Here is a 13649-nt window from a genome sequence, read left to right as displayed (position 1 = left end):
ACGTCAAGGTAGAGAACGAAGAAAGAAATAAAAGAAAAGGGTAGAAGAGGATGGAAAAGAAAAAAAAAGAAAAGATATGGAGAAAGATAGATAGATAGATAAATATATAGATAGATAGATAGATGATACATAGATAGATAGATAGATAGAGAAAGAGAGAGAGAGAGAGAGTGAGAGAGAGAGAGAAAGGAAGAAAAAAAAGCTCGGAGTGATCTGCGACGCGATCGTGTACATAAAACGGGGCAACCTAAGAAGCAATTCAAGTATATTCGGAAGAAAGAGGAACGAGGAATGGTGCTCTAGGGAAGAAGAACAGTACGTGGCTCACCACGAGGTAGGGAGCTGGGGACATAATGTTCGAGGATAGAGAGGGGTAGGAGAAAAGGGATGAGAGCTGCACAGATCGACGCAGTGCTTGCTAATGGACGTCCATTTCACGTCAAAGATACGTCTACTTATCAGCTTAATAACCGCGCATGAAAAATCAGAGAGAAAAAGAGAAAAAGAGAGAGAGAGAGAGAGAGAGGGAGAGGGAGAGAAATAGAAAGAGAAAGAGAGTTGGTAAAATGATACCAAGAATGTAAAAGTGTAAAAAATGTTTCTTTTATATAAAACAAACTTTCGAGAATGTTATTTACAATTTCGAAAGAAAATCTATTTCTTTTTGTTAGCATTGTCTATCTCTGTCTTTCTCATATTTATTTATTCTTCGATTTCTTTTGTATTGTCGAACCTTTTCTTTTTCCAAAAATTATAATTCTTCTCTTTCCTCGTCGTTAGAGTCATTATCAAGGAAAACATTTCATTTATACAAACACGTATTATTATCAGCAAAGATTTCTCTACATTTAAGAGATACGATTGATGACCCAGAAAAAGCTTCGAAAGGGGTTAAAACCCTTTCGGAAAGCGATCGATGACGAAGACGAGGAAAGATGACCGAAAAGGGAAAGGTTCGAGAAAGGGAGAAGAAGTCGAACCGAGATTCTCTGAAAGAAGAAGAAGAAGTAGAAGAAAAAGAAGAAGAAGAAGAAGAAGAAGAAAAAGAAAAAGAAGAAATCGTTTCGACAGAGGGAAGAAAGTTGGAGGAAGGCCGCGCGGATGCTGCCTGCGCGCTTCTCCATTTTGTCTTAACGCGGTGTATGCGGTTGCTAGGCAACAGCCCTTACGCTCCATTCATTTATAATTCAACAGCCAATGCGGGCCACGCGGGCCCGCACCCTCGCTCAGTCATTCGGCTCTACTCGGTTCTGAAACTCTCGAACGGCGAACTTCTGCGCCTACGCACCGCACGAACGCACTGCACGCACGTATGCACGCACGCACGCAGCCAGACATGCACGTACGCACGCATATTCCTTCCTTTTCTACCACCGTTTCATCTCCCTTCCAGCCGACCAATTCGTTTTTCTTCTTTCCAGCTTTTCTACTCCCTTCTCCGGTACCCATCCGCCCATACCTGTCTCTCTCTAACCCACTTATTCTTCTATTTATCTCTCTCTCTCTCTCTCTCTCTCTCTCTCTCTCTCTCTCTCTCTCTCTCTTTGCAACTTCGTATATAGAGAGATATATTTGGTACTCCTCACGCACGCGCCCTTCGCGCTTTCACCCTTTCCTTCTTTTACGTTTCTACTTTCTAGCCCTGGGCATCTTTTTCTTCTTTTTCTTCCTCTCGACTTGGAGGATTAATCGCCTTCCTACTTTCTACATGACTGCATATTTTCTTCTATATTTCTCTTTTCTTTTTCTTCTTCTTTTTCTTCTACTTTTTCGGGTAATAATTAACGAATTTTTTCTTAAATACATGATCGGATGAATTAGTTGATCTCTTTATAGAGTCCAATGAAATTTGATAAGTGTTGAACGAATTCAATCGACTTGGTAAAAAATAATATATATGAAGTTTATAAGGATCCTATTTGCGTTTCAAGGACAACAGCGATAAAGTCTTTAGAATGTTCTTAGTAATTTAGATATATTCTTTTTTGTTGTACATTGTGGAGGAAATAGTCAATCTTTAGTTACTTCTATATCGGAAAAGACTTAAATTCGGGCGTCAATAGAGGTATTACCATGCATCGCTAGTTTCATCTCTCTTTTTTATTTTATCTATCTATCTATTTGTCTTTCTCTCTCTCTCTCTCTCTCTCTCTCTATATATATATATATATATATATATATATATATACATATATATATAAGATATATATATATATCTTTCTCAATGTCTCCCTTCCCGCCCTTTTGAAGCTCCCTTTAACCCATCCCTTCGAGCATAGCGAGCTACCACGGCATGAGAGGCAGCGAACGAAGCGAGGACTCGCCATCCCCAACTCGCTCGCCTCATGCCGTATTCATGGTTCATTATCATAGCGAATCATGGCCCATCAGCTTTTGATTGTCCGCCAGCGTTGTTAGTCCTAACTAATGCGACTGCAGTGACCACGAAACGCCGAGTGCTTTGCTAGGAATATCATGAAGAAGAAGAAGAAGAAGAATATTTCAGGAAGAAAATTTTCTTCGATTTAAAAAACGTATATACACTTTTTTCAATACGAAATTTTTCAAATATGAGAATTTCTGAATCTAAATTTTATCGTGATCAGTAATTGGGATTCAATAGGTGAAAAGGATCTTGTATAGTATCCCTTAGGTTGTTTCGTAGATGGAAATTTCAGAATTTTAGTGCCTGAAAGAGAAATGTTTTGAGCGTTTTCGCTATGGTGATACCTATAGATAATGTGCGAAGTCGCTCGGTTAGATGGCCCTAACTTAGTTGACACCTTGGACGGACGGCAAACGACCTTTTCCTCTCTGTCTCCCATTGCTGCACCTTGACTCTTGCTCGACCACAGTTTCGCATTAAGTATTCACGTTAAACCCAATTTGCGTGCAAGGAGCATTCTAGGAAAGTGAATTGGCTCTCCCGCCACAATTTTGAAATGGTGAATTTTCCAAAAAATTCTACCCTCCTTTTTTCATTGGTAATAATCGAAGAACTTCTTATTTTTAGATACGCGTAATTTTTGCATTTTGATCAAGTGAACTAATTTTGATCGATATAATTCAGATCGAAGTGTTTGACAATTACATTAAAGATTATCATCGATGAAATTTCAATCGAAAAAAATGAGAAACGTAAAGCGAAGAGTATAAAGTATAATAAATTTATTATCCTATTCATCGTAATGCTTCACTTGTTGTTTGCAATTATTGTAAAATAATTAATTTCTAGGTATAGTTTTTATCTGATATAAGATAATAATACAAACGTTTATGTAATTGTATTTCTTTTTCTTATTGGTTTCAAAAATAAAAGATAATATACATATTGCAAATAAAAATTCATTCATGATAGTATTAACATGACCTTTTCTTTTTAATGGTAATTTTTAAGTATTAAAAAAGACTTGGTCAATGAATATTTTTTTTATCATTGATGCAATTTTTTATTTTTTAATCATTTAATCTTATACTTTCACGATGTCTGCGATCAAATAAATTAACACATTGTGGACGGATCATGAGAATTTTCGTGTTTTCTTTTCTAGAAAAGAAATGGTCGATTACGAGAATTCTCGTATTTGCTTTATTCACCAAAACCATAGCTGGACACTGGGTAAAGCTACCAATAAAATTACCGGTACACAATGTGTTAATATTGATAATAATCTGAAAATATTTTTAATTGAATTGAATTTTCGTTGAAAAAAAATATCGCATAGGATAAAATCGATTTCTGATGGGAGAGGTATCCACACGCAGATTTCTCCGATTTCATCCCACTCGAGCCGCCACTCGAAGGACATTTCTAATGGGAACAAGCACTGGCTCGGGATGGGTTGACAATCCTCTAATTACTTTAAAGTAGTTTTCGTTTCCCCGAGAAGAGCGTCAGGCTTATCGAAGGGGAATCCAATGCGACATTTGAAAAATCTTTTAAATCGAATACTTGAATTCAATTCGAGCAATGTACATTTCGACGATTCTCAAATATATATAAATCTTTAAATTGTAAACAAAAGACAAAAACATTCATAAATAAGTATAAAAAGTATTTAATTGAATGTTCCGACAATGTTGATTCTTTTTCCAGAATAACTTTTCTCACGTAAAGAAAAAGAGAGAATGTGTATGTGTTTGTATGAGAGAGAGAGAGAGAGAGAGAGAGAGAGAGAGAGAGAGAGAGAGAGAAAGAGAGGTAGAGAAAGAGCATCGTATAAATTCATGTTTAACGGGGGCATAAAGGTGTGACAAGAAATGAGTAGCGAGACCTTGACTTAAATGGAGGCGAGCGTACGGGTAGTTGCCGGTGCTCGTTGATTATTTATTCAAAGGGTATTACGGGTTCCACTAATTATAATTTATATCATGGCAGTAACAACATCACATCGACCGTACCAGAACATCATAGAAGATGGCAAGTGGTATTCCAACGTTAAGTAAACTTTGAAAACAATACTAAATGAATCGAAAGAAATGAAAGAAAAAAAATAATGGAATATAATAAAATTAACGATGATCTAAGATTAATCGAGATAAATATTAATGGTATAAGAATAATATCTTTAGCGTTCGAATATTCGGCATAGTTTTCAACGATTTTAAAATTGGTTCCGGTCATATAGAAAGGTGATTTCGATCGTGGCACACGAAAGTAGACACGGAGGATGTGACAGGCACGAGAGCCAGAAGCATGTACGGCCAATCAGCGGTTTTTCCTAGACTGCCTGTCATTCAGTCAGCCAAGTGGAAGGACAGGAACGGCTTGTGGTTCGGCTTCGGCATTATTCATTATGCAGCTCACAACACGCCGTCACCTGCCACCGCAGTCCTGCATAGACACAGCCGCTGTGCTAGCATTGACCGCATACGTGTACTGTACGTGTGGTCTGTCTCCATTTTCTGTGTGTCTCTGTGACACCAGGAAGATAATGGAACGTGTCTTTTTAAGCCTATGTTAAAGAGAATCACGACCGAGAAAGAGAAATAAAGAGATAATAGAATCCATTTCAATGTTTTCCAATCGTTTTCTATTTATGGCACAACGATGAAACATTTCTTAAGCCAATACCTGAAGCGAGTCATTTATTATCAATAATCATCGAGAGCAACGATATCGTCTTATTTACAACGCACTCCTACGAGAGAAGCGTTTAAAATTCTTTCGATATAAGACGTAAATAAGAATTATAATAAAGTATTATATATTGTAAAGATAATAGTTTCTTTTATAATCAAAAAATGATTTATTTTTTTTTATAAGAACGATACTATGTACGTTACGATGTATGTTATGTACTATGTTATGTTATGTTTTCAATTTATTTCTATCGACGATCGATTTTATCGAAAAATATCTTGATTCGGTCCAATACCGTCACAAGAATACAGATAGGATTCCGATTGGTGAATGGGACGGTGATAATAGGGATGAACATGACTCGTATCCAAAAAGCATCTTCTTCATTGACTAACAGGCTAGTAGCAATATGTTTATACTAGATTGATAATGAATTCATGGTGCTCGCTATACCACTGGGTGAGCTATTTGTGAACAGGTTGCAGCGAGCATTACGGATCGGATCGCACAGATGCTCTTTTGTCGGCAGATGAGTGAGAGCCCTTGGGATAACGCCGGATGATATCGGATCTGTCGGGGTCGAAGTAAGAATCGGAGGGAGGAAAATCGGCTGAACCCGAGATCATATACATATGTACATGTATACATACGTACGTATAAATTCTGTTTATGTGAATGTATATATATACGTATATGTGAGAGCACGTTACGCAGCCGGGTGATCCCACGGGTCCCAATGGAGTACCATCCGTGGGGCTTAATGACAATTCTGACTATTCTATACCGCTCAAACGCTCGTTTGAGCTTGTTTCTATATATTATTATGATGGTTTATGTTTAAGCGGCCCTATCATACTAATTCGTACGTTTTCCGAAGAAACATAGTCTCTCTCTCTCTTTCTTTCAGTCTTCGATTCTTCAACTCCTATATTTTTCTTACAATTTTTAAAAAAATTTTATTGTTTTGTAGAAATATGGAAAGCTTATTTTTACTTCATCTTGTATAATGTATGTCAAACATTTTACACTCTCGGAAAATATCGGTTTTTAAAGGTAGTTTCGTAAGATCGAAATATTTTAAGGTAAATTAAACGTTTCACTATAATCTACAATATTTATCCGTTACGTGGAGCCACTGCACGATCTCATACGATTGATTAAAAAATAATGAAAATATTTTGGAACATTGTTTTAGAAAAAATCTTAAATATCAAAGATCTCTCAACAAAGAAATGAAATTTTATAATTTATATTAAAAAATAAATATGATGTATGCGTATCGATTAATTCGGACATCTAATATATCATAAAACGTTGTTACATGCGTATTTTTCAATATATATTAGCGAGCTAAGGTAATTCAGTTTTATTGAAAGACAGAAAGATTGATATATTTTGTTACCTTAAAATAACGTTTTTTATCGATGAATGTTAAATTCTATATTTTCTAAATGTACTGTCGGTATAAGTCATACTAATGATAAAGAAGTTTGCGATATCGAGAAAAACGAGTTCTGAAAAACGAGTTTTATCATAGACAACCCACTATGTAGAAAGAAACTTAAAACATCAAGTAACAAATGTGATATGTTTATTTAACTATTTTCATACAATAGAATATAGTAGATACAAACATATAATAGGTATACAGTAGATACTATCAGACTATGCTTCTAGCAGGTATAACTGTAGTCTCTAGTAGAATCGAAGAAAGAATAAATGATTTCTCTTGTGTTCCCGAGGTCTTTGTTGTTTCCTTTGTTTTTGGGGTCTTTGTTGTTTTTTTACTTTGTTTGGTTGGTTTCCTGCATGTCTGTTCGGTGACGCTGAGGCGTGTTAGTTATGTGTCTTGCCGGAGGAGACGTAACAGTCGCGATGATGTCATCACAAAAAGATGATTAGTGAGACATCTAGCAACATAATACTAAAGCAATATCGAAGAAATATAATTTCTATTATTCTTACATCTATTAATTATGAAAAAATTAAAAATGCTTTTCTTTTTTATTCACATTCTTGATAAAACTTGATCAATCATAAAAAGGATATAAAAGATTTTTATGTAGAAATTCAGTTGATATATCTATTTTGAGGATTAATTTTTAAAAGAATAATTGTTGAGTACTCTTCTAGAGATATATATAATACTAAAGCAGTACTGAAGAAATGTAGTTTCAATTGTTCTTTCGTTTAATTATAATAGAAATAAAACTTAGCTTTTGCGATTAGTTTTTGATAAAGCTTGAGTAAATGCTACGTACATATCAGCTTACTTGTATCAATTTAATCTTTATTATCATATTTCTTATGTTCTAAATAGTTGAACAATTTTAAAGAACTTAAATTTTTTTTTATTGCTTATGCTCTAAAGTAAATCAATATAATGTATGTATACACAATTTAAAATTAAGATAGTCAAATCTTTCAATTATAATATTTATTTAATTATAAAGGATTATTTTGAATACAAATGTTGGAATAAATATAATAAATAGTAATTATTTTGTATTACGAGAATACACAATAGTAGCCACTTTTTGTTCTATTCTTTTACAACCAGATTTCGAATATAAATTATGAGGTGGTGGATCAAATGTCATATGCGATAAAGCTTCCTCTATTAATTCTGAAGTTGGGTTGATTTTTCTTTTTAAGAATGCTTGTTTTGCACAATTTTTAACATGTTCTTCTTCTAGTGGGAGGAAAGGTATATAATGATCAATAACACTAGTTTCTATAGTATCACTAAGATGAAATCCTCCTTTTTCATTGAATGCTCCGATAGATATTAAGCTTTCAAAATCTTGAAGCTTAGTATCGTCTCTGCTTACACCATTTTCCCAAAGATTTAATAACCTTTGTACGATTTGTCTACTACCGGTATTAGATAAAAATATAAAAATTGCCTTATTTGTACTTCCTTTTGTTGACCATATATTATAATCCAAAAAAGGTACAAGAGCATTTAATATTCCTTCAGGCATTTTATCTATTTCGTCAAAGACAAATAATGATTGTGGACAATCTTGTAATGCATTTTTGATCATTATTTGCAGTTGGAACTATATTTTACAAATTAATATTATAATTTAATATTTTTTATTTCTTTAATAACTAATCACACAAGAATATCAATATTAATTTTATTTACCTTATATTGTTCAACTGCATGTGTTAATGGAAAATCAGTTCTACCATTAAAAAAATGAAAGTATTTACTTTCTAAACCTTTTTTGTATAAAGCTTCTGCAATGAACTTTGCTACATAATTTTTGCCAGTTCCTGGTGGGCCATGAAAACTGAACGTTAATGCTTTTCCTTGATCTTGTTGATTTAAATAACCATTTAATGCGTTTATTATAGTTTTATAAGCAATATGCTGTCCATACAATTTGTTTTGCATAAGCTTTTGAAGTTCTAAGAAAAAATATGAGTACAGGAAGGTTTAAATAGAAAACTTTTCTTAATGTTTCCTTTATAACTTGTAAAAATAAATAATATGTAGACCATACTTACTTTGAAAATTAAAATGGACATATTCATCATTGCAGCATTCATTATAACGACAATGCATATAATTATAGTAAAAAGCTCCCAAGCCGCTGCTAATACCACTAACAATTGCTACCGTTGATAATATTTCACATGATGTTAAAGTAAACCAATATGTTAACAGAGTAATATATAGTATTATATTCATATTAAATGAATTAATTTGTACTATAAAATATAATCTGTACTATAAAATTGTTATTTTAACAGTTTTTAAAAATGCAATTGTTTAAAGATTTACTTATATTTAATGATCAAATATATTTATTATAAAAAATTTTTAGCCAACGTAATATAGTAATATTAATAGAAGACAGGATTAATGGATACAAGAGTGGTTACAAATTTACAATACTGTAAGAAGAATGTATTTAGAACGAAACGCTCACATGATGGCGCTAGTAGATCGCACAGTCGATACATATGTATGTATATTTTGTTTTATCGACTATGCTTTATCGAACTTTAATTAATAAGGACACTTCAGGATATTATGAATAATTATAATTGAATTAAATAATTTTAATCAATAAGTATTATTATATAATATATAATAAGTATAATTAATAAAAATAGTATTCAATGATAAAAAATCTTAAATTTAGAATTCTCATATTTTACAATACAATTCTATATGGACTATATTATACAAATATGTATTGATACACATGATTATAAATGATTATACAGTATTTTATTCATAATACATTTATTAGATGATATCATGAAACGTCAATATTTATAATCGTACATATTATTCATAAAAATAGATCATTCATACACAAAAATGTCATAGATCAGATGAAATATGCAAATGTTTGAGTTCACTGAACATTTTCAAAATAATATTTCATTAATGTATGGATGTACATTATTAATATTTATGGAAAGACAATATACAGCCAAAGATAAATTTATTTTTCTTTCATATTAAAGTTCTCCTATTTAAAAACTTATATATAATTAAATATTTTATATATGCAGTATAATAATTGAAATAAATAAAAAATAGAGATTTATGTCAATTTAGATTGCATCATATCAATAAGTTTAACAATGTTTGGCCAATGAATCCAAAGAAGCTACCGTAATGAAATAATTATTTTCTTTCTTACTTAAATCAGAGTGTTCAAATTTGGGTAGATTATTAGAGAGCACGTACAATTTTCTTGAATCATAATCGATAGCTAGATCATTGGGATAAATCATTGTCTCGTTGTTTTGGTCTACCAGAACTGAAAGGAAAAATAATTATCTATTATTACGTGAGCAGTAATAAATACCTCTTGTTTAAACGTAGAAACAATATTTTATTATATATCGTTGATATATTCCAAGACTTCTAAGAAAAATCTTACGTAACAAAGAATTAAAATAGTGTATGTAAATCTATATATATATATGGATCTCAGTTTTCTATATTATGAAACATTGTAATTTTCTTCATGTGAACATAGCACTGACGTCTCCAATCAATTTATTCGTACGATTATCATTTATTGATCATTAATTCTATAGTCATTAATTCCATTAGTCATAAATCCTATAATTTATCTATTTTTATATCAGTGATAATAATTATTATTAATTATTATCATAAATATATTATTAATAATTATAATTATAATGTAATATTATAATATATACAATTAGAGTATACTTACTAAACGTTTCCGGAGTTAATTTCACATTGGTGTCCCAACAGCCTATCCCATTCTTTTGTATTTGCGTGAAATAAGCTATTTCAGTTTCCTGATCAATGACCGACGAAGGTCCTTGACTTTTTGGTCCTTTGTCTCCAGCAACGTGGAACGCATGGTAATTATTTGATAAGATTAACGTGTCGTCTTGCAAAACCTCAGTAGACACGTAGAATTCTGTTATTCCAGACATAGCGTGAAAGTAAAGAGTCCTGTATCCATCATCTTGATACGGAGTCAAGGCAAGCCCAAAAATACCATCGGTCCATTGAAAATTATAACCGCTAATATTGTAATCACCTGCGAAAAAATATGAAAATAATTCTTATTTCTTTCTTTACGTTTTTTTTTCTACGATTTTATATTGCATTTGATTTTTTTTTTATCTTCTATAATCCAATTTTTGTGATGTTTAACAAAGAATTGTATAATGTGAAAAATTTATAGTATATTATAATGTGAAAAATGTTACTTGTATAATAAAATAAGACAAAAAATATAGATGTACGAATGTTGGATTTAAAAATGACATATTATAGAGCGTTAAATAATACAATTCCTCACCTTGTAACGGATCGAAGTAAAAATAATTGTGTTCGATTCTCCAAGAATTATTCTTGGCCCAGCTGTAAACTATTAAACCATAGGCTGAAAAATCTGAAAGATAAGCGTAAGCATCTTGACAGGCATCAGGTTTTACATCTATGACGAGGTCAGCTATAAAGGAATTGTGTTTTTGATCGGAATCCTTTAAAGTGTATTTTCGGATGATCTATTTTGAAAATAATATTACATAATAGTAATAGACACATTTCTTATAATCTGTATTACGTTATTATTTACATCAAATCAATATATATGTATAGATTACAAACCTTATCTGTTTTTAGATCGATCACTATAATTCTAACAGGTTGTAAGATTGTAGTGTTGCCATAAATATCGCTTATTCCTGTATCAACAGCCCAAAGACGATTACATTCATCGACTCTAACACGAAAAATGTTTACTATACTATCTGGTAAATGTATATCGTTAGTTTCAAAATCAGGATACGGATTTAAACTTGGTGATTCTATAAATAATGAATTATTTTTTATATTATTATACAACTTCTTTGTATTTTTTTTCTTTTTTTTTATTATATGATTTTATTTATATTTTTTTCTTATTTCATAACTTACCACTAGTGTCGTTCATCCATACGTAATTTAAATTAGCCACCACACCGTTCCTCCACCTAGGAACAGTAATTATCATTCTATCTTGCGAAATTGCCAGACCCAGAGGCAAATTATTTTTTTCTATGTAATTTCCTGATTCGACGTATGTTTTTCGAATGGTTTCATTTGGAAAATTAAAATCCAATTGTTGCCAAGCATAGAGCTTGTTAAAGGTTACGCCATTAGCAACTGCTAGTAATGATAACAATAAAATATACATTTTACCTAGAATCAAAAAAAGAACAATAATTAAAAAAAATTAAATTCGCATAGTTTATCTTTAAAACATTTTTATTCGATTAATTAACTTTGAATTCGTCGTTAGCGAATAAATTATAAAGTATAATTTATAATGAATAAAATAATTTCGTTAAAAATTATGTTAATTCTCTCATAAGGTATGATCTCTTATAAAGTAGGTAACATTAATTTAGTGTACATCAAACCGTTCAGTATACCGAATGTGAAAGTAACTTCCTTATTATACATCTGATTTGAAAGGTACACTTTCTCTCTTTTAAAAACGTTAACAACATTGATTTCTGTGACGTCATGTTTCATTGATTCGTAATATGCAATGTTTAAACATAAAAAAAACAAAAAATAAAAGTACTTGCGAACAAAATTGTTGTTTACGTTTCCGTAAGAAGTATTTTGTGATATCGAGATTTAAATTCTGATAATTCACGTTGCTTTTACCATCGCATGAATAATTAATTATGTAAGTTCGTGGAACTTTAACGTGGAACGTAATAGAAACTTTATTATATACTAAAGATTTACTATATAGAAGCTCAACACTGTTGAGAGCCATATAGGAATGTCCACATGTTTAGAAGACTCAAAAATAGAAGAAGGTTATACTTGATTTGAAAGAAATTTGAAGTATTATTTTTCCTAATGTTTCTATTAGAAATATTATACACCAATTATTAGAATAATTGTTACTTTTATAATTTTTAATTTAATAATTATTACTTTTTTAATTTTGAAACAGTTTAAACGGTTCTAATAATTATATCTTCTTTTTGTTTGTTTTTTAAGAAACACGATATATTATAATATTCATTTTAACATTAAGCCATATAATTCAATGTTCTTTATCTAATTTTTTATTTTAGCTAGAAAAAAAATTGTGAAAATAAGAAAATTTATAAAAAAAATTTTATATATATTTTAAAGGAAAAAAAAGATTTATATGACATTCTTGAATAAATTATTTGAAAAATTAATTATTGAATCAAGAGCTGGAAAGAAACTGATAAATCTTATAAAGTCGTAGTTTAGCCATGTGTGTGTTGTATATATAGATATTTTCATGAGCAAATGTCATGAAATATTCCATCTTTTTTTATAACTTTTCACGATAGAGAATTTCAAAATAATACAGTTATTTAAAAAATTCAATATCTTTTGGTTTTCATGTGACAATCTATAAAAATATTAAATAATTAAGAATAAAAATAAATTCTTTGTTACGAAATAAAAGTTCAAAGAAATTTGTGGATTTGTGTTCATCAATTTTTTTTATTCTTTTTTCAATTTTTTCAATATTAATAAAAAATAAATGAATAATTTCGGAATTAACATTTATTAATTACTCTATCTGCTTAATTGAATTACCAAATGAAAATTATTTATGAATTTCGTATATGAAATACTATCTTACGTGAATGATATATAATAGAAATATGAATTAATAAAAAATTTTTCTTAAACGCCGAAATCGGTTTATACATTTTCACGATCCATAAATTATTATAAACCGCTAGACGGGTTATACTCACCGTTTGGCAGCGAAGAACTGGTCTTTCAGAGAATGGTACAAGGTAGAATGGCCGTATAGTACGACGAGTAGTCCTATATAAGCAGGAGACATAGTGTAGTATATGTTGATATGTGTGTTTACTACGAAAACGTGTATAAGTTGCGAACGATCCGATCAATGCGTCACTTCAAAAAGCATGTAATTGAGATAATAATGAATTAAGCAATTAAATTATTTATACAATTTTCTATACTTGTCGGTATATTTGTTAATAATCTAAAAAATATTTTTATCTTTTTCTATGAACAACATAAAGTAGAAAA

General features: G+C 30.8%; 2 protein-coding genes across 2 annotated transcripts; both read right to left on the bottom strand.

The window, feature by feature from the left end:
- Positions 1–7505: 7505 nt before the first annotated feature.
- Positions 7506–9197, bottom strand: LOC124950143 (torsin-1A-like). Its single transcript, XM_047496466.1, has 3 exons — positions 8600–9197; positions 8235–8500; positions 7506–8145 (listed from the first exon to the last, which is right to left on the bottom strand). Exons 1-3 carry the CDS (start codon positions 8781–8783, stop codon positions 7582–7584), a joined length of 1014 nt encoding a protein of 337 aa, XP_047352422.1. The 5' UTR covers positions 8784–9197; the 3' UTR covers positions 7506–7581.
- A 335-nt stretch (positions 9198–9532) lies between these two features.
- Positions 9533–13470, bottom strand: LOC124950139 (protein yellow-like). Its single transcript, XM_047496452.1, has 6 exons — positions 13346–13470; positions 11520–11783; positions 11211–11410; positions 10900–11107; positions 10300–10635; positions 9533–9870 (listed from the first exon to the last, which is right to left on the bottom strand). Exons 2-6 carry the CDS (start codon positions 11776–11778, stop codon positions 9686–9688), a joined length of 1188 nt encoding a protein of 395 aa, XP_047352408.1. The 5' UTR covers positions 11779–11783; positions 13346–13470; the 3' UTR covers positions 9533–9685.
- Positions 13471–13649: the final 179 nt, after the last annotated feature.

The sequence above is a fragment of the Vespa velutina genome, chromosome 1 (genome assembly GCF_912470025.1).
Source record: "Vespa velutina chromosome 1, iVesVel2.1, whole genome shotgun sequence".
In the NCBI taxonomy this organism is placed as follows: Eukaryota; Metazoa; Arthropoda; class Insecta; order Hymenoptera; family Vespidae; genus Vespa; species Vespa velutina.
This window is presented reverse-complemented; position numbering and strand designations above follow the sequence as displayed.